This window comes from Coffea arabica, chromosome 2e (genome assembly GCF_036785885.1).
Source record: "Coffea arabica cultivar ET-39 chromosome 2e, Coffea Arabica ET-39 HiFi, whole genome shotgun sequence".
Classification (NCBI taxonomy): domain Eukaryota; kingdom Viridiplantae; phylum Streptophyta; class Magnoliopsida; order Gentianales; family Rubiaceae; genus Coffea; species Coffea arabica.
The window spans coordinates 64,910,308-64,932,599 of record NC_092313.1 but is presented as its reverse complement, the minus strand read 5'-3'; the positions used below and the strand labels follow the sequence as shown (position 1 = coordinate 64,932,599).

The window sequence follows — 22,292 nt, the reverse complement described above, 5'->3', positions numbered from 1 at the left end:
AAATAATCATTGCATCGATGAGCAGTTGTATGAACCACTTTCGGAGTTATATCCTTGGCTAGACCTTGTTTATCATTGGGTTGAATTTAATTTGCTTTAGTTTAATTATTTTTAGTCACATTGATTTTCTCCCTAATTCTTGTGGAGACGACCCTACTTGCCATTATACTCTTTTAAATCTTGTCGTGAGTAGGTTTTTATTATTGCACAGGTTCGACACTTGTTATAGACTATATTTTTTTGGAGTTTTGTACGAAAGGGCAATTTTAGATTTTTTAAAGAAAATTTAAGTTCTTGGACTTATATTGTTACTAAACAATAAAAGTAGGGGAGGTATATATAATTTTTAAAACCTGAGAGGAGCTCTTTGTAATTGTGAGAAACCTTAGGAGAGGTTTGTGAAATTATCCCTAATTATTATATGAATTTTGATCTAATAGCTAAGGTTGAAATCTCATAACCTAATCTCCTGCCTCCTTCCCGACTTTTAAAACTCACCCCTCCCTTACTAAAAAAAAATTATTATATGAATTATACAAGTCAAAATAATTCTTATTAATTGCAAAAAAAAGTATTCAATGTTCATATAGCATGGAAGTATCTAATATTCATATAGGAATTACAAGTTCTAGACTCTGATCCTGTGTCCCCTCTTTACTTCTTAAATTCTACTCCTCTTTTGCCAAAAGAAATTACAAATAAAAAAGTATTAAATATTCATATGTTGAAATAGATAGGAGTACTCCTCAAGGACCTCGACTAAAAGTGAGCCAACTGTAATTTTCAAAACCTAAAGGTCAGTCCATGCAACTATGCTAAACCTTAAGGGAGAAATGTGCCATTAAACTTTCTTCCTTTATTTATTTATTGGAATAATTTCAAAAACCTCTCGTGTGGTTTTTGAAAATTGCAACCACCTCCCTTCAAGTTTAAAAAATTATACTTATCTCCATTGATACCATGACATGATAGCCTTCACAAAGTTTACAAATGAGAAAAATAAAAATTTCTTTTTTATAATACTTATTCATCCTAAAACTCTAACATTATCTAATCTAGCACATTATACTTGGTTCTAAATTTTTTATTAGATTTATTCATGAATTTACAAAAAGTCGACCAACCAATTAGGAAGACATTTGTTAAAATAAGTATATTCAAAAATTATTTAACCAAAAAAAGGTCCAAAGTATCAAAAAGAATGCTTTCAAAACATGGCTTACATTTTCCTGCAAAAAAACTAGCTTGAAATATCATCTAACGGATAATGGTGATAGTTAACTTTTAACTATTTAATTTGTTTTACGTATCAGAGAGGGGTAATATTGGATATTTATTTGATTTTTTTTTTTTTTTTGGCTCAGATCATCAATTGTTATCAAGATATATTTTCTCGAAGAGGTTTTCATAAATTTTCAAACCTCAGCGTGGGTGGCTGCAATTGTTAGAAAGGTTTCTCAAATTATCGCTTATTTATTTTTAGTCGTAATATTACTGACTGAAAGAGACATTAAAAACTTCTACCACTAAGGCCCGACACCGCGAATACTCAACGGGTTCTTTCCTGTGTTCGACTTCTCCTCTCGCTAAACCCCACCGGCGGCTTCTGTTCTCCGACACCGACACCGACACCGACACCACCACCACCCAGCCTCTCTGATTCTCTGAATTTGGTAAAATAAAAGTTGCAGAATTTTGTTTCTATAATATTTTTCTCCAGTAAATTTTCTGCTAATTAGGGTTCATCGCATGCCCATTTATCAATTATTGCTTTTGTTATTTTTTTTGGCTTGTCTAGTTTGTTGGGGGATGGAGATTGACCCTAAAGAAGCATCAGAGGATGGTGTAACATCAATGCAAATCGGTTCCCAAGTAAACACCATTAGATTATGAAGTTAATTCCATGTTTGGATATATTTCTGGCATTGAATTCCTAAGGGTATTTGTTTTTCATTTATTTTAGTCAGAGGGCAAACATGAAGAAGTCGACATTGCTCAATCAATGGAGAAATTGAATGTTGCAGACCCATCCCCTTCGTTTAAGCGAAAGCCAGTTGTCATTATTGTTGTTGGGATGGCAGGTGTGTGTATCATATTAACATAAAATTGTTTTATTTCTTTTGTTCGATATTTTAGTTGTTATTTTAGAGTTACTCTGAGGGTTTCTTTTAGTTCACCTAAAAGGGTTTTGTGTTCAGATAGTTTTGAAGTTTGAGTGGTGTTTTAAATATGATTAGGGAGCGGAAAGACGACGTTCATGCATCGGCTTGTGTGCCACACAATGGGATCGAATGTTCGAGGTTATGTGATAAATCTTGACCCTGCAGTGATGTCTCTTCCTTATGGTGCGAATATTGATATAAGAGACACAGTTCGGTACAAGGAAGTGATGAAAGAGTTCAATCTTGGACCGAATGGAGGAATTCTGACCTCACTCAACCTATTCTCAACCAAGTTTGATGAGGTAAAGCTAATGATTGAGCTTTTCTGCTCTTCTTGTTATAACCCTGCTCTTTTGTTTTTCAGAAGCTAATGTTAATGTTTACTGTAAAATTGATGCGAGTTTGGGAGAAATGGGTAAAGAGAACAACTAAGTTGTAGCTGGCCTTTGAAAAGATAGAAAAGTTATTAGACAGTGTTAGATTGGTTAGTTTTTAAATGTTTTATGTCTTTGTGCATTGATGGTGCGTAGTGGGGTGTGCCAGCTTGCTCAATGTTATTGTGGTAATTTTGATTTAAGGTTATTCTTGGTGCTTTTTCTTCCTTCTGTAATTTTTTCTTATACATGTGGCAAAAGGCTGCCAGTTTCTTTCCATCAAGTCAGCTAGCTTCTGTTGGTGAAATTCGGGTGAAATTTTATTGTGTTCAAAGGAAAAATAGTTGAAACTTCTTCTAAAACATTCATTCTACAACTGTATTTGGAGAAGCTAGTTAAAAGCAAGTGGAAAACATATGAGCCACTGCACGATCACCATCTAAATTCAGGGTTTGAAGGATGAAGGCCTATTTTCAAAAATCCAATTTGATGGTGGGCCAATAAGTTTTTTAGATAATAGGAAAATTAGATTTCAAGATGGTGGAAACAATTAATTAATTACATCCCGTTTACCTGGAAATTGCATTTTTGTTGTCAAAAGTTGCATCCTGGGTTTTCCTTCCTCTTTTTCTAGGTTTGTTTACAGAATTCAGTGAAGTGGCTTATATATACCTAGACCTGCATGGTAGTTGATAACTATTTTTTCCTTAGCAGATACACTGGTTTTGACAAGCATAGATTTGAAATAGTAATTTCTGCTGTTAGAATATTGCTTTAATCATTTGTACTGCTTATTTGGAAAATTTTCATCTTGTCAATATTTCCATTGAATGGGCATGCATTCATCAGAGGGAGAGAGGATATGCCCTCATAGTGAGACCACTGGAGGCTTAACAGATATCACAATGCAGGTTATTTCAGTGATTGAGAAACGAGCAGATCAGTTGGACTATGTTTTGGTTGACACTCCTGGTCAGATTGAGATTTTTACCTGGTCTGCCTCGGGGGCAATCATAACGGAAGCTTTTGCATCAACCTTCCCTACTGTGATCACATATGTTGTCGACACACCACGGTCAACAAGTCCGGCTACCTTTATGAGTAACATGCTGTATGCCTGTAGCATTCTTTACAAGACACGACTACCACTAGTGTTGGCATTCAACAAGACAGATGTAGCACAACATCAGTTTGCTTTGGAGGTATCAGCATATAATCAACTGCTTGGTTATGTTTATGCATCTCAGTCTGACCATATATTTGACAGCTTACTGGGTATAAAGTATATAACCAACTGCTTACTTGCTATCATGGACAGTTGTGGTGTGGTCTCTTCTATGAATACTTTTTTCTAGTCTCTTTTAAGGCCGATTATCTTAATGTATCTCAAATTATTTTCTCAGTGAGGACATATTGAGAGAATATGATAATTGCTTTTCCAAAAACAAGGCCTTTTGATTTGAGTAAATTCCTACTGTTTGTTCTCTGCTTGTATAAGATGACAAGGGATCTGCTTTTCTGTATGTTGTCTTTGTCTACTGTTTGTGGACTAGGGTAGAAATTTATGGTATTTCTTTTTATTCTTATTTTTTTATTTCTTTCAAATGCAGTGGATGGAAGATTTTGAGGTATTCCATGCAGCACTTGATTCAGATCACTCTTACACATCAACACTGACTCGCAGTCTTTCCCTTGCTCTGGAGGAGTTCTATAAGAATCTTCGGTCTGTTGGAGTATCTGCAGTTTCTGGTGCGGGGATGGATGCCTTTTTTAAGGCTATTGAAGCTAGTGCTGAGGAATATATGGAGAATTACAAGTAAGGTTCTGAACTTCTTAGTCATCCAATAACAATTGGCCTTTCTCAAGGCACTGTGATGAAATAGATAGGGTGTTTTTAAGGTTCTTACATTTTCCCTTTTCTTGTAGCTTTTTGCTAGACATGGTTATGACTAAAATTTATTCCTGTTCCCATGTCCTGTTCTGCTCTCTAGGCCTGATCTTGATAGGAGACGAGCTGAGAAGCAGCAGTTGGAGGAACAACGCCGTCGTGAGCATATGGATAGGCTGAGGAAAGATATGGAGAAGTCAAGGGGGGAAACTGTGGTCTTGAACACTGGCTTGAAAGACACAGATGTGAATGCCAACACCATGATGCATGAAGATGATGCAGAGGAAGATGATGATGTGAACTTTGAGAGGTTTAGCGATTATGAGGACGGCATAGATAAGGATGAAGATGAAGAGATCGCTAGTTTCTCATTTTGATTTTATGGAAAAGCTTGGGTTGAGATTCTAACTTGTACAAAACTACTCAAAATATGCCCAGTTGTGAAGGCAGGGTTTTACTTTGAGACGGGCAACTCCATCTGAACTTATGATTGCATTTTTGTTGCTATTGTTGGTTCTGCTGCAAGTAAATCTATCATGGGTTGCCGGTTATGTGCTTATGAATTTGTCTTTGAATGGTTTGATCGATGCTTTATAGTCAAATTTATACGCTCAAATGCCTACTTCGCTGAATTTTGTGGGATATAGAAAAAAATTGTTAGATATGATGTCAACCGCGTGCTGCAAGTTGATTGTTAAGAGCAGGGGTATGGCCTCTCTGGGTAAAAGTCCTTGTCTCTTCGACGTGTTTGGTGGTATATTAGGATTATTCTTGTTAAATTATTCAGTAATTTTTCAATAAACTCTTATATTGGACTTAATGTACCTGCATTGGAAAAGATAAAATTTATTTAAGAAAACACCATATGTTTTATGTAATAAGCCTCAAAGAAAAAGCATTAGAATTAAAGGTGGCAATTTATCCCAAATCTCAATTGGTTACTCATGCCCAAAGGGACTTTGGGTGGAATGGGTATTATGATTTGATATTGGGTTTAAAATGGAACATATCCTAATTGTACCCATTAATTAATGGAAAATGTTGGGAAATACTTGGGTACCCATTGGGCCCAAATATCTCCCCGCCCATATTTGGCACCTCTTCATGATATCAATGAGGAGCCTGCTTGTCCTAGGCCTTCTGTTTTTTATTTTGAGCAGCCATCCTTCACTGAAGAGAATATCAAGGAGCTCATTTGGCGGGAATCCGTAAAATTTAATCCGGATCCCACTCACTGAGAATGGAACTAATGGTGTATAGACAAGTACTTTGACACGACTTCCACTGAATACTTTGTGTTGTATCCAGAGTGAAACCCCTGATTAGAATCATGAAATAAAACAATGGAAATGTTGAGGTTGACAAAATTTCTACATGGTAGATCTCAATAGATTTTTCTTCTGTCATTTTCTTTGTATTTTAAATGTTCCAATATTGTACAAAGAAATTGAAGCAGCGTTCACATAGGCTTGACTTACATCAAGGAATGCCAATTTCTCTTTGGGTGATCAAAGAGAAGGATCCCTTCTTGCTGTGAGCTTATCTTATAATTTTCTATTCAATTGCATAACTTTAATCAAATGTTTTATGTTATCGAGTATCAAGGCAGCGAAGTAGTTGTCCTAAGAACTTTGCATAGAGTGTAAAATGAATTCATGAAAATATAAATTCATAATAAGACTAAAAGAAATTTAATAAATAAAAAATATTGAAGTTATTTAAAAAATAAAAAATGAATTAAAGGAAAAAATATGTAAAAAATAGATTTGGGTATTGGGCGGGATCAATATAAACCCATCCCAAAGTGATCCCACCCAAGTTAGTCCCAAAACACATATGGGTAAGGATGGGCCCAAATCCATATGACTCGGTTCCATTTCAAACCCAAGCAAATCCTGCCCATCCCGCCCATTTTGTCACCTCTAATTAGAATACAATAAGCCTCAAAGAAAAAGTATTAGAATACTACCTTACTACTAATAAAATAATAATTCCATTAATATCTAAAAAAGATATTCACAATAAATTAGAGAGAATACCAGAAAAATAAGAGAATCTATAGGATGGATTTATATAGATTTTATCCAAATAATTATTAGATCTACATTTAGAGAGGGACTAAATACTCCTGTAGATCTTGCTATAGTTGATAATTGAATAAAGATCTATAATTGATAACTGAATAAAGAGCAGGGAAGAATCTAACTTTGGTATTCTTAGAGGAAATCTTAAATATCAAAAGTTAATTTTAAATACATATCCAAAAAAATTTTATAATATACAAGATAAAGATTTTGATAAAATACTTTCCTTAATACAAGATTTCTTTTTCAATGGAAATAGACCATATTATATTACATATATGGTTTCTTATATTCTATCAAATACTTATCATACTGAAAACTTTTCAAATACTGAATTTATAGATCTCCCTAAATTATTTTTCAAAGTATGAAAAATATATCTTCCAGAAATTACTAATATAGAATTAGATGAGGAGTTCAATTTAGATATAAGTCAAAAATTCCTACTAGGTAAGCCAAATACATTAATATTGTTACTTTGATTATCCTATTTAGGAAATATGGTTAGTAGTAGTTCTCACCGTTTCCAAATATAAATACCAATTAAAAATAACGACAAGTAATAAAATAGAAACTAGATATTGGAATGAAAAAAATATGACAAACTGTAATATTTTAATAGATACAAGAGTTAATGGAAATTATATATCTCATAGATTGGTTGAGTACTTACCCATTTTTCAATTACAAGATCCTTATCAATATACAAATTTTAATAGAGAAACTCATGAAATAAAAGAAACTGTAGAAACAGAAATTGAATTAACAGGTAATCTTTATATACCTATAGGAATAACCTATGAAGATTACAAAGTTAAATATTTTGTAACATATATTGATAGTAGATCAGGACCATATTTATGTAAACCTACATGTTTTCCACCATAATACCATGAAACCTTACCTGATCGAACAGGTATTAATATTTCTAATAACCCTGTTATTTTAAATTTCGGAATAGTTAAATCTCAAATATTACTTGATTCATTTCTTGTTAAATGGCCTCCATTTTACTTCTTTGATATAGGATTTGAAATATTCTTAGGAAATAATTTTCTTCAATTATTTGATACTTTACAAACTCAAATGCATTTTAAAACTCCTTGTGGCCACTAGATCGTAGTTTTCCGCCTTAAACATGCTTATGTCATTAAAATTTCTAGGGAAAATCGTTCAAAACATCCCTCATATTTTACAAAATGACTTTTTGCGTCTCTCACTTTTAAAAGTATACTTTTACGTCCCTTACAAATTCACATTGGTTAAATTTGGTCCCTATCTAAGTTTCCGACTAGTTTTTAATCGGAATCCACCATGTGCCTTGCTTGTAATCATTTTTGAAGGGCAAAATTATCAAATCAAAGTTTACATAATCCGATCCATAGTCCCTCATATTTTACAAAATAAATTATTTCGTCCCTCACATTTCACAAAATAAATTTTTTCCATCCCTCATATTTTAAAAAATAAATTTTTTCATCCCTCATTGATCATGTGTACGAATAACTAACTTTTTTTAAAATTTAATATATATCTATTTGATTTCACTTGAACAATCTGAATAGCATATAATATATCTCTATTTTATTTCACCTGAACGTACTGTTCAAGTGAAATTAAAATAGATATACACAGGGGTTTAAAAATATTATTAGTTTTTTACTCATGTTCATTCCTTTTACTCAAAAATTGAAAACAAAGAAGATATTTAATTCTAAACATTATCAAGCATTTATATCGAATTAAATTTGGACAAAAAAAATAAACAAAGGAAAAGTATGACAAAATAAAGTAAGTGATTGACACTTTTAAATTTTAAGATAATCATAAGGTAAGAAATTCAACTATTGGTTTTAAAGGTGGCGAGTAAAAATTTCAGATTTAAATTGCAATTTGTTAGCATGACTATAAAATTCGAATTAACATTGATTAATTAGATGGTCTTATTATACAACTTAATAAATGAATTATTACCAAAATAGAAAAGGTTGCAAATATTAAATAAATTTACATGGTGAAATCAAATATAAATATATATGGGTTTAAAAAAAATTATTAGATTTACACTCATGTATATATCTATTGAATAGCATATGCATAACTACAATTAGTCTGTTTAAGTGAAATAAAATAGAGATATATTACATATTATTCATATTGTTCAGGTGAAATCAAATAGATATATACATGAATTTAAAAAAAAAAACTATTTGTGTACATGGTCAATGAGAGATGAAAAAATTCATTTTGTGAAATGTGAGGGATGAAAAATTTATTTTGTGAATGTGAGGGACGACACAATTTATTTTGTGAAATGTAAGGGATTATAGATGGATTATGTAAATTTTGATTTGACAATTTTACCCCTAAAAAATAATCACATGCAAGGCACGTGATGAATTCCGACAAAAAATTAGTCGGAAACCTAGGTAGGGACCAAATTTGACCAATATGAATTTGTAAGGGACGTAAAATTACACTTTTAAAAGTGAGAGACGAAAAAAGTCATTTTACAAAATGTGAGGGACATTTTGAACGATTTTCCCAAATTTCTATAACTTTTCATTCTCGCACAGATCAGCTTGGTGATATTGGATATTCAAAAAAATCAAAAATACCTAAAGGAAGCTCTATGTTAAAATTTGAAAGACAATTACATTTAAAATAACTACAATTAAAAATCATATCTACTACCCTAGAAGACATAAAAGAAAAGTTATGATTAAGTTATACAAAAAATCCTCTAAACTTTTGGGACAAACATCAAAATTATGCTGAAATAAAACTCAAACACGAAAAAAAAAAATTAGAGTAAAGCCTATGAGGTATAATCCAATTGATCAAGACGAATTCAAAAAATAAATTAAAGAATTATTAAAAATAATTTTAATTAGAGAAAATAATTCTCCCCATTCTTCATCTGCTTTTATGGTAAGAAACCATGCTGAAATAATAAGAAATAAATTTAGAATGGTTATTAACTATAAACAATTAAATAATGAAACCATATCAAAAGATACTTTTTACCATATAAAAAAAACTCTCATAAACATGAGTAAAAGAAAGAAAATATATTCTAAATTCGATTGCAAGAGTGGGTTTTGGCAAATAAAAATACATCATAATAGTATTAAATACACAGCATTTAGTACTCCTCGAAAACAATATGAATGGTTAGTTATGACGTTTGAACTAAAAAATGCCTTCCAAATATATCAACGAAAAATGGATAAAGTCTTTAAGGGTTATCTTTCTCATATGTATATATTGATGATATTTTAATAGCATCAGATTCAATAGAAGAGCATTTAGAGCATCTAAATATATTTTCTGATCTATGTCTAAAACATGGAATTGGATTATCAGAAAAGAAAGCAAATATAGGATTAAAAGAAATTAAATTTTTTGGTCTAGAAATAAATTGTGAAGGAATAAAAATGCAACCACATATTTTAGAAAAAATACAGGCATTTTCTGATAAATTAGAAGATAAAAAATAATTACAAAGATTTTTAGGAACATTAAACTATACATCAAATTTTGTCTACAACCTAGCATATAAAAGAAAGGAATTACAAAAATTGCTAAAGAAAAATAATAAATACGAATTCTCTAAAAATTATATACCTCTAGTGAAGAAAATAAAAGAGCAATGCAAGAATTTACCATTCCTAACTCTACCTTCTGATGTAGATGCATATCTACATTATTAGAAACCAATGCTTTTGAAGAAGTATGGAGTGTGATTTTAAAACCGAAAAATAATCTATAATGTAGATATGCATCTGGAATGTTTTCAAACACAAAAAAAAAAAAAGATAAACATAAATGAAAAAGAATTGCTTGCAATAATACAAGGATGTCATAAATTTTACTACTTTTTACTACCTAAAAATCTAAGTTATGATCGGATAATTCTGAAGAAAGAGCATTTATTAAAATTAATATTAAACATCTACCTCAAAATAAACGATTAATTAGATGACAAATGGCATTATCTAAATTTATGATTGAAATTGAACTAATAAAATTTGATGAGAATTGTCTTGCAGATTTTCACACTAAAGATGGAAGGCCTAATGAATAAGCAAACAATCCTCTTGGATAAGACGTCATTCAATGACGTAATGAATATTGTGAATTATCAAGATATGAATAAAGAAGTTTTCAAACTTCTTATCAAATATGCCGATGGATAAAACGTCATTCAATGATGTAATGAATATTGTGAATTATCAAGATATGAATAAAGAAGTTTTCAAACTTCTTATCAAATATGCCGAATAAGGCCATAATACAGTCAGCCTTTATGATAAGATTGAAATATTATTATATGGCCTATTCAAAAAGGATGGAATAGAAAATCTTCTTCCTTCATCGGGACAAAAAGATTGTCAAGAGATTGGGAATAAATTCTCTCAATGATGGAATATCCTTAAGACTGAATTTTAGCTGGAACCAGACATTTCAAAGGATACCCATACTTGATAATATAATTAATGAGCATCCGCTCATCTCTGAATACAATTCTCTTATGAGAGAATTATATGGTTTATAAAATATGGAAACATATTATATGAATTTCACAAGAATCTAACCTCAGATGAGAGATGTGATAGCAATTTCATTCAAAAATGGTACAATTTTGGAGTAATCAACACTATCTATATGACTACTCCTACTTTTCTAAAATTTTCAAGCTGCCTCGGTGGATTCAAGAAGGAGTAAAGCATATTTATTAAAATAATCTTACATATGGTCCTAAAGATATTTTAATACTCAAGATTATTTCAACTAGACCAAATTTTGAAGATTCAAATAGATATGATACCTTTCATTATATCAAAGTTATCAAATTGGATGAATTAGAGATAAAGATTTACCCACAACGAAGGAATATGATTTTTTTTTTTTAAAATAAATACATTATCGAAGAGCCCTTGGAATAAGAACTGTTTTACAAAATTTTGAAAATACATCCAAGCAAGGTTTTTGTACATATAAAGGAAATGGAGTATTTTTTTTCAATAATGACTACATATGCAGGAAAGACCTCGGAAGTAGTAATGAATTATTGAAATTGAAAATTACGCTTACTTGAAAGCAATCGGATAAAATCCAGCAACAAAACTATCAAAACTTTGTGCAGGATGAGAAAGTACACAAATAACACATGTCTGACTTGTATTAAGGAGAAAAAAGAAGATAAGGACACTGCATCAAAACAGTCAAAGTATGGAATAAAATGTTAAGCACTTATGTCATTCCCAAAATCCAAAATATTTTGTTCAGATCTGCGGGATTGAAATCAGTTAAAAACCATGGAAATATCAATTAAAAATGCATCCTGATAGTATTAAATACACAGTATTTAGTACTCCTCAAGGACAATATGAATGGTTAGTTATGCCTATTTCTTCATAATGATTTTTATTTATAAGATTTGTTACTCTATTTATTTTAGCTTTTATTGCTAAGTCTCTACTAATGTATTTTTGACATTCTTGGCAATATGTTATTCTTTCTGGGTTATTCTTTGTTTATCTAAGTGTTCATTTCCATCATCAAGAAATTTTTGAGGTAGAGGAGCCATTTACGAAATGTTAGTGCACTCGTGATTCCCACTTTGCTGAGATGATATTAATAATCGATAAATGAAGGTTTAGCTTCTTTATCATATTTATACTCACATTTTAATTATCTTAAATTTTAGTCACAATAATTGAACATAATTGTGTAGCCAAATGTCTCTTTTTCTTGATATAAAACAAAAGTTCTCTCTTTTATTATTATTATTTTTTGTATAGTGCATATACCATCACATCTAGCCAAGATTGTACAAAGTCAATTTTAAGGCATCGCCCCGATGAACATGTCAAAAATTGTTACAGGGCAGGCATTTGTAATTGAGTTTTATTGGGCTTTTGAGGGCGAAGGGGTGGTGGTTTGTTTTGGCAAATCGTTAAGTATCTACAACTTCCCCCGATCAATATACTAGTAAAAGCGTTGAAGGTACTCCCGTATCGTTTCAGTTTTGGAGCATATACCAAAAAAAATGGAAGAAGAAAGGCAAGTCCTCCAAATGGTACACACAATCTGGTAAAATTCATATACCCTCAGCCTACTTTAAGGAACATTACAACCAGATTCCTGGGCAGAAATAAAGTTTAAGCAAATCAATGGCAAAAAATGCTCCTATTTGTCTTAGAGCACTAAAACACAAGATAGCTATTCTCTCATGGTCGTAAAAGGACTTTGGATAGCAAAAGAACTACAATTAAGCGATCAAACATTAACTGATGCAGAAACTTGTCACGCGACTGAAGGTGCTTGCAATCCCCAGTTCACAAGGGAAGACGTAGTCATAAGCCATGTCAATAACTTTACTACGATAGTTTCAAGCTTTTTAAGGTGGCAGTAAGCAGAGAATGTTTGCTTTGATTCCTCTGTTTATAGTCCTTCTCCAATGCAATTGCAGAAAGAGATTGTAGCTGTGAGTTCTCCTTGTCTTCCTTGTTCCGTCCTTTTGTCAGTTGTCCAATAGCAGCAGTACACTGCAAAACATTTATAATAAACTAATTTCAGCCAGATCCCACTTGGACTTAACTTGAAAGCTAGACAAAAATCCAATGATGAATATTTATTTATCCAACAGCACCAACCCCCACTCAAAAATAATAACGAACACTACAAGGAATTAAAGAAAAGAATAAAATTCAAACTGGCATTTTTATGATGCCCAGTCCAGCAGGCACATGTATCAAGGGGATCTGCTGAGGCCTCACCAGGCATATACCAAAAAGTGCTCTTGTATTCTTTCCACCAGTTAAGTCTATTGTAGAGGCATAATATTTCTTTGCTGTCTGTAGATTTTCCAGTCCACCAAGAGTGTAGAGCACCTAGTTTAACCAAACAGATAAAGGAAAAACAGAATTATCAAATCAGATTAGATCCAATCAAATAAAATAATAATAATTTTAAGACGTGTATGTATTACAACTTTCTTATACATTATGAAACAGCTGAAAAATGTTAAGAACTTTGAGGTCAGTAAAGGCAACTTCCTGCAGGCAGCAGTTATGTGATTTGCACCTCTCAAAGAGAAGAAAAAGGGACAAAGTTCTCAAATATAACTAGCATAATTGAGTCCTACAGTGTGCTTATGCATTTCTTCATAAAGGAAAGGGGGAAAACAGAGCATTTGGTGGAGCCACTTACATCAGCATAGCTCAGGTGAAACAATGGAATGGTTGGTTGTGACAGAATAAGCTCTTCATAGCAGAAAGCTGCTTGCTTGTACCTATTAAATTCAGGAAATTCTATTACATTGATGAACAGTAAAATCAAGACTATATCTATACCTTGTTTAGTTTGGTTCTCCAAACCCCCCAAAGAGAATTGAACTCAACTCACATTTGTAGGGAAACATAGATTTCAGCTAGTTCTCTCCAGGCATCCTGATCTGCCATGAATCTGAAATGCAAACCATTATAGTACACGTGGTTTCTTTTAAAAACCATAAAAATGCCTAGGTGTATTCTTACATTTCAAGATATTTATTGAGAGACTCAATCGCAAGCGGAATATTCCCCTGTGCTTTTGCCATGGCTGCCCTCCTTTTGTGTACTATCTGCATAAACCATTAAGTGAAAAATAAAGAAATATATGTCGCATATCAGCCATATCAAAAATAGCACTCAAGTCATTTACTCTCTCTGTGAATAAGAGGTCACATCCACAGGACCAAACCTGGTAGCACCCGGAAGGATTAGAAGCTTATGCAAGATTTATCACATTGTTAGGAATGACACAATGACCACTACCTGATCAAGAGGATTGTCCTCCAAAAGGCTCATGTAAGCCTTTTCCGCCTCTGCCCATGATCCTTTAGCTTCTAGTAGCATTGCTTCTAGCCTACCTACAAATTACATGAAGAAATTAGTCAAAGCCATAACTACACAATAATGCACATTTTTACACTAACAAGCAGCCTCGATTTAGAAAGAAAAACACTGCAAGACCAAATAAAATAGGTCCATTATTTCTGACTTCATTCACTTTCTTGAATGTTGGATACATTTAGTGAGACAAACAAATTCAAAATACTCCGACCAATAAAAATTCAACTTAAATAATGAACCTCTTACAAGTGAAGAAACAACCAACCAATAACACTATAAACAGCTGAAGGTGATATTTTGATTTATGCATTGACAACACCCAATTCCTAACTATGCAGACAAAAGTCAACCATAACCATCCAAATTATGAAGTTTTTTTTCCTTTTAATTTTTTTTTAACAGGGAATGGTGGGATTTAAGAAGTGAAGGGGGGGTTTGAACCCAGGACCTCTGAATCTTGGAACCTCAACCTTAGCCACTAGACCAAATCCTCCTCAGCTCCAGATATGAAGTTACTTGACCTGATCAAATATTTATTTTCGCGCAAACTAAAGCCAATCAAACTCTTACTTGTGTGAATGATGCAGCCATTGGCATTAAGCATTGACCAGAGACAACTAAAACCATAACCTTAATGACAGAACCCATTCCTTAAAGTAGTTCAGATGGAGAGTCTGGTTTAGGCTTCAGATGAGACTGTTACTGTATAACAAACACAGAAACTTTTTATTTCTATCTTCAAGAATTCACATGTCAACAATTTTTCTCTTTTCTCAGTAAATAGACACTTTTGACATCCTGAATGACAAGTACTGAGTAGTATAGTGGTCAAAATTTTATCAGCATATTTATGAGCTCAACCAAACTACTTGAGGAAATTACAAAAACATGTACAGACAATCAAGTAGGTGAGGCTCTTGGAATTTTAGAGTTGTTCATGAACTAATTTGTGCAACACAATGTATCCAAAGAGAATGGTTATACTCCCACCAAAAAGGGAACCGTAACACTAAATTTCTTAACCAAGTAATGCTCCTCTTTTATAAGTGTATTTAATAAATCTGCAATTGATGAGAATTCCCTTAAGTCTCCAGAAACAAATTTCTCATCATATTTCTTTTTGTTGCCACTTTCTGCAAAAATAAATCCTCTCTTTCCTTTTCCTTTTTGTCACAAAAATGTGAATGAAAATATTGTCCTTTTTTTGCCCCAATGGTACAGATTTCTTTTCTCTCATTCCAGAGATGGTTTTAACCATACAAAAAGTTTGAAACAAATCCACCAACCACAGCGCCAAAGAGCACTAGTTTCATTGTCATGGGAGTTCTAATAATAGTTACAAGACATTGGAATATTGCTGCAAGGCAGGATGTTTTCAAGTAAAATCAAAATAGTGACCAACATGTGATTGTAGTTTTAGGGGATAGGAGGGAAGCAAGATCTACAATGTATGAGCAGATGCTTTCCCTGTTCATGATCCAAAAGAAGATATATTAAATTACTTCAATTAAAATCGACACTTTTTTTGATGCTGATCGAATTGACAGGTTTTCCAGGAAAACTTTTACAATGCAGGATAAAACTTTTGATACAATACAGAATTCAGGACCTGAAATATCAATATCCATTTGTTTTCAATTTACACATATTTCAACTGTTGATTTTCTGAAAGCATATATATATGTGCGTGTGTGTGTGTGTATATATATATAGACACACACACACACATATATGGCAAACCAACAATACCAAAACCAAGAAAGCGAAACAAAAGAATGATTCCAAATTTTGGTACAAGCTAATGAATGAAAGAAATGGTAAAATATTGTGGACTACATTTTATTAACGTCAAGTATCAATTATCGTACTGAAAGGATAGAAAAGCTTCATGGGTTTGACTTTAAGCAATTTTGTTAAACCACGTTTGCCTCATTAGAGGTCGGCATTCTAAACTAGACTAGACATCAGAGAACAAAGTTTGGCGGAGCAGGTAATATATTCTTCCCCAAATATTGGGGTGAAAAGCAATAGGATTCAAGTAATTTTAATGCAAATATTTGTGTGTAGAGTTCAGTAATAAATCTATCCAGCAACTAATATCAGTCAAATAACACAGCATCATAAATGGCGCCTGTGCACAAAATCACAAAATACAAAAGCGGAAGTACAAAACTAACATGTATCATGCATTGGCTTTTGCACCAGCCACTAAAGCTTTTTAGATTGCTCATTTATCTGGGCATCAACTGCCACATACATCAATTTCATCAGTACTACAAAGCATAAAAACCGTATAACATTGCTATTTTTCTGGTTAGAACAAGTGGATTGTCATTGATATAAATCATTCACAGGCAAAGTTGCTCATTAGCTTTGGTCATTTCCGGCACAGCAGGTGCAGTCATGTGCCTAGTTTTTACCCAGGTCAGGAGGCATGCATAATTGGGAGCCCAGATGCAAGGCACAAGGTGCTTGAGGCTGAGCCTAATCAAACTGTAGTTGCACATTATTGCCCATTAACACCTTTCTTATACCCCATGTTAAGTATATTTTCTGTGGAAGAAAGCCTTCAATTACAATTCTAGTTGGTCAAGTTCCCCCAGCTGACTGCAACTACAAAGTTTCTTCCCTTCCCACCTGCTATATTTTCTCTGTCCTACTATCATTCTTCTATACTCAGACAACCACTCTTATCTCTCCCTCCCAGCCTCCTCATAATTATCTCATTTTTCTTCTACTTTTTCCCTCACTCTTCAGCCTCTAAGCCACTAGCATTCCTACCTTATCCTCCTACTTTCCATGTAATTCTCTCCATCTCTGCATCTTCTTCCATTTTGCACCAGATATATACAGTTAAAATTGCTAGTTATGCCTCACTTGCATGTGCCTCCCCTTGCAGCTTGATTTTAAGCCTTAGAAGACCTTGCCTGATGGCACGTTGTTCCTTTAGTAACTATGCTCGTTTGAGTTTCCATTGTTAAGACTAGTTACGTGTGGACTATACATATGCATCATAATTCCTCTAGGTCCACATAGCACCCCCAGAGAGAGAGAGAGAGAGAGAGAGAGAGAGAAAGAGAGAGCTGTGTGCTATATTGAAGCTCACTGAAACCAAGCATAAGGTGGCAGACACATACGTACCAACCCTTTTGCTTCCCGGAAACTTCTTTTGTAACACCTTAGTAAACTCCTACAAAAATCCAGTCATGAGGTTCGTAAAGTCCAAGTTCATTATAAAAAATAATAGAAAAAACAAGCCAAAAGGCACATTAACCAGAGCACAAAGTATTATAGCAAAGCTATTTCAAATAACAAGGTCATTTCTGCTAAACAATATCTAGATTTCAACACACCACTTATGACAGAATGATGACTGAGTAGCTGATTACTTTCACAAAAGAACAAATAGAAAAGTGTTTTAGACATCATTCCCATCTCCTGGGTTCTCAGTTCAGTAATATTAACTGCCTTCGCATCATAGGGCCTTTAGTATGAACTTCACACATTTTGCTTAGCATGAACACCGTTGTAACAAAGTTCAACCACAATGCTATTCTAGTTGAAAGAAGAAGTTGTAGACAAATTAGTCCAACAATATTTTACTGATTGTTATTAGGTCACCAATCTTTAAGGACCAAGTTAGCCTTCTTTCTCCGAGGAGAATTACAAGTATCAAACAAGTGAATCCCCTCGAGTCCAGAAAACAGACCAGACATTCAGTCTGAAAAGCTATTAGAAGAAATTCTTGTGAGCGGTTTGTCATGCCAAGAGGTAATGACCAATTGGAAACTTTCACATTTTTGTTTTGTACAGTTTTTATCATTCCACTAGTTGAAGAATAGTAGAGCAGTTGCTACAACAATCGCACATCACACATAAGCATACTAATCCAAACACCTGATTTCTTCACTGTTTAAAACATTATCATGCACTTTCAACAAAAAAAACACATTATCATGTTTGGCTATGCAAATAAAACATGTAAAATAATACAAGGAAATTCATGTACTCTCACTTCACGATATTGGTAATTCTTTAGCATTTAAGCATACAATTTATTAGTCCAAGAAAACCAAATATCAATAGTCAGCCAAAACAAAGAAGAATGAGGATCTACCTTTGCCACATCAAGACACTGACAGTCCATAGCCGCAACAGCTACCTCCTCATATAAAGTCCATTCTACATCAATGCCAAAGAGGTACATAAAGAAGGTTACTCCAAAACTTCAAACAATAACAGAACGGGCTGATAATTAACATAGTGCAGTAACAGAACAAAATGCTACAGTCCAGTATTGAACATCGAGCTCTTACATGGATCATATCTTACAGTTGACAGAAACATCATATCGAGTACACACACCGCGCAAAACGTTGTACAAGTATGAAATACAAACTCATTGTATCAACTGACAAGCTGAAATCCACATTAACATTGTGCAAATAGGTAGAAACCATAACTCTCCAGCTGACCTCATCAGAATATGCAGAATTCAGCATAAAATCACAAAGTCCTATACACTTCGAAAGAAAATTTAAAACAAAATAAACCTAACAATTCAAGGAAACTAGTAAAATTGCAACTCTATAGTCAACGAAGAATAAAGAAAAAGAAAAAACAACCCAGAAATTCAATCAAAGGTCTCCAAAAAGCCCATATCCCAGATTCTAAAACTTCCACATTCTTGGAACCCACAAATAAATTAATCATGGAACACTAAAATCTTTCAAAATTAACCCCCAAAAAAACCCAAAAAAAAATGGAAAACAATGGTAGACACTGGCAGAACTGATTAAAGAAAGTAGCTACCTTCAGGGCCAAGAGCAGATCGTTTTTTGGGGTCATTGAGGATGGATAATCCGAACTTTAAGACTTTATCAGAGCGTCTAAGCTTTAGCTTCCTGACAAGGCAAAGGTACTCCCAAGCACCCCCTCCTCCGTTCTCCACTTGACTCTCCAATCTATTCACTTGCTCTTCCTCTGTTTTGCTCACCATCTTCTTCTTCTTCTTCTACTCCTCTCTCTCCTGATGATGATGAAGATGATGGCTTATGCCTCTTCCCTGGGAACTGGAAAGGTTGGGGAAAAGCCGGCCTTTTTAGTCCTCTCCGGGACTGGATCTGGATGTGGATCCGCCACAATAGTTAGGATAATTTGCTAAAATAGCCCCTCACTTTTTAAAAGAGATATTTTTTGTCCGCATAAATTTGGTGCCTCTAAATATATGTGCATACATCTATTTAATTACAAATCTACTCTTGAGAATCACATATATATAACATCAGTTGCAAACCAAAGGTTTAATTGTCTCCAAAGGCCTAGGAGGGAGAATGCCTCTAAATTTGATCAATATAGTATAGTAAGCGCAGATTAATTTTTAGGGATGGCAACGGGGCGCCCCGTTGCCTATTAGTTCCCCCCGTCCCCCGCCTCCCGCTCCCCCCGCCCCGCCTTGCCCCGCTTCCCCCGCGGGTGCCCCCGCGGGGTTACTAAAATTTTATTATATAATGTTATTATGATTAAATTTTAATAAATAATCAAGTATTAAAATATCAACACATCACCAAATTATTATTCATTGTAATTTTACAATTGAAACTCATAAAAACAATCAAACAGAAGTTATTTGAATACAATCCAATATGATGAAATAAATATAAATAAAATAGTCAAATTTTCACTTTTAGTACAAATGCAATCACTAATTTATTATTGTGTTTGTGCTTTTTTTTGAGAAAAAAGTGTTATTCTATTAAGTGTAATTAGAAATTTAGTATAAATGTATTAGTAAATTTAGTATAACTAATTAATAAATTCTATTAGTAGACATGTATAATTATTCATATAATTGATAATATCAATTATATTACATAAACTAATATACATTATATAATACATTTAACTAATAATATCATTATCATAAGTTTATAACTAATTAACTTACATATTATATATAATTATATATATATTTATATATTTTTTTATTTTTTTATTTTTTTTTGTTTTGCGGGTGGCGGGGCGGGGGATGGGGCGGGGGTATACTCCCCCGCCCCCCGCCCCGTTTCTAAGCGGGGGGAAAAAATTCCCCCCCGCCCCCGCCCCACCCCGAGAGCCCCCCGCGGGGCGGGTGCCCGCAGGCATCCGCCCCCATTGCCATCCCTATTAATTTTATTCTTGCTCACAGAAAGACTTGCAAATAGGCATTTAAAACTTATGGATGATCTCAATTTGATCACATCTAATTGATTTTTTCAAATAAAATCAAATCTCCCTTTTCTAATTGTAACATATTCTATTAACTCAAAAAAACATTTTGCCATATTTTTTTACATAGATAACTATAATTTGAATGATTTGAATAGGGGTTTTATTTTTAGTGAAATATCTTTTAATAATCTTAAAAAAAAATACACACAAGCCAAGAAAGAACAAGCATTCTACTAGCATGTTACCTTATATAAAATGAAACAAAAGAGGTAAATTTGGCAGTTGATGTTTGCGCTTTAACAAAATCATCAAGCACTCAATATTTGTATGAAAAAAAGATGTTACTAAACTTCACCTTCTTTGCGTCACGAATCCAACAAACAAAAATATATACTTTCTTATACATAATCTTACCGTCCTCTTAACTAGGTATGTTACATGGGTATTACTTAAACCAAACCTAGGAAAATTCAAACCCTACCCAAATTCAAAACCCTATGGGTGAATTATAAATTTAAGTAAGATCGAATTTTATATTATCCATACTAATATTTAGATCCAAACCCTGGACCCTACTCAAATCGATATATACATAAATATATACATACGTACATACATCCACACACACACATACACATGCATGAGAAAAAGTTAGTCGATATAAACACATGCAAATTATGAGCAAATAGAGTTGCTTGATAATTATTTCATGCTTTTAATTTACAATGTTGCACTCAACATTCTCAATTGTTAGTTTTCATATATTAAAAATGGTAATTGAATTGTATTTTGGTTATCTTTAAATTCCATATGTTTTTTTTTTATTTTTTAATTGCACATCAAAGCACTACCATTGGTAGAGTTAGACATGCAAAATCAATGTTGGAGGAGACCAAATGGAGGTTAGATAAGAAAAATATTAAGGAACCAAATTCAAAACAACATAAAACAGAAGGGATTAAATCCACAATTTTATTTTATTATTAGTATTAAATAACAAATTGGACAATCTGCACATAGAATTTTCTCTAGGATTAATCACAAAAACTCGCTGTAAGATATATTCATTTTACACGTTATCCATTAATGTTATTTTTTTCACTTTATTCCCTAAATCGTTAGCCAACTCTAACATTGTGTATTGGTAATATCAAAAAGACATTATACCCCTGAAAGTTTTTTTTTAATATAATTGTTTTTATTTATTCATAAAATAAAATAAAAAGTACAAAGAGCAAGGCTAAGCATGCCTGCACGTCCCTAGGCAATTGTTGATATGATTGGAAAACCCTACTGCCTTACCCCCGTACCACTGCTAACCTACCTGCCACTATATTTACTTCTCGAAATATATGTTTCAAAGAAAACGCTATCCTCCCTAAAAGGCTTCTGATCCTTCGCAGCATAATGCAATACTTCTAACCCCCAGCGATGCCAGACGTAACCAACGAAACCAAAACCTTAGAATCCGCTTCTACCATAACCTCGTGTGCCACACATTTGAAGCCCTTCCAACAAGGCTAATCCCTCCGCTTGTAATACATCCACATCCCCAAACTCTTTAAAAAATGCAAATACCATCCTCCCATCCGAATCTTGTAACACTCCACCTCCTCTTGCCACACCATTTATCACACTAGCATCAGTGTTTAACTTATGCATTAGCCTAGGAG

The 22,292-nt window shown here is 33.2% G+C and overlaps 2 protein-coding genes across 2 annotated transcripts; one reads left to right on the top strand and one right to left on the bottom strand.

Annotated features, from left to right (window-relative positions):
* Positions 1-1,504: 1,504 nt before the first annotated feature.
* Positions 1,505-4,983, top strand: LOC113694263 (GPN-loop GTPase QQT2). The gene is made up of 7 exons (XM_027213161.2): positions 1,505-1,673; positions 1,799-1,872; positions 1,964-2,081; positions 2,238-2,464; positions 3,448-3,738; positions 4,147-4,352; positions 4,528-4,983. The coding sequence occupies exons 2-7, from the start codon at positions 1,810-1,812 to the stop codon at positions 4,799-4,801; spliced, it is 1,179 nt and encodes a 392-aa protein (XP_027068962.1). The 5' UTR covers positions 1,505-1,673; positions 1,799-1,809; the 3' UTR covers positions 4,802-4,983.
* A 7,608-nt stretch (positions 4,984-12,591) lies between these two features.
* LOC113693710 (uncharacterized) lies at positions 12,592-19,540 on the bottom strand. Its single transcript, XM_027212321.2, has 9 exons — positions 19,222-19,540; positions 18,527-18,591; positions 17,551-17,599; positions 14,332-14,426; positions 14,053-14,138; positions 13,922-13,981; positions 13,727-13,808; positions 13,294-13,407; positions 12,592-13,062 (listed from the first exon to the last, which is right to left on the bottom strand). Exons 1-9 carry the CDS (start codon positions 19,406-19,408, stop codon positions 12,895-12,897), a joined length of 906 nt encoding a protein of 301 aa, XP_027068122.2. The 5' UTR covers positions 19,409-19,540; the 3' UTR covers positions 12,592-12,894.
* Positions 19,541-22,292: the final 2,752 nt, after the last annotated feature.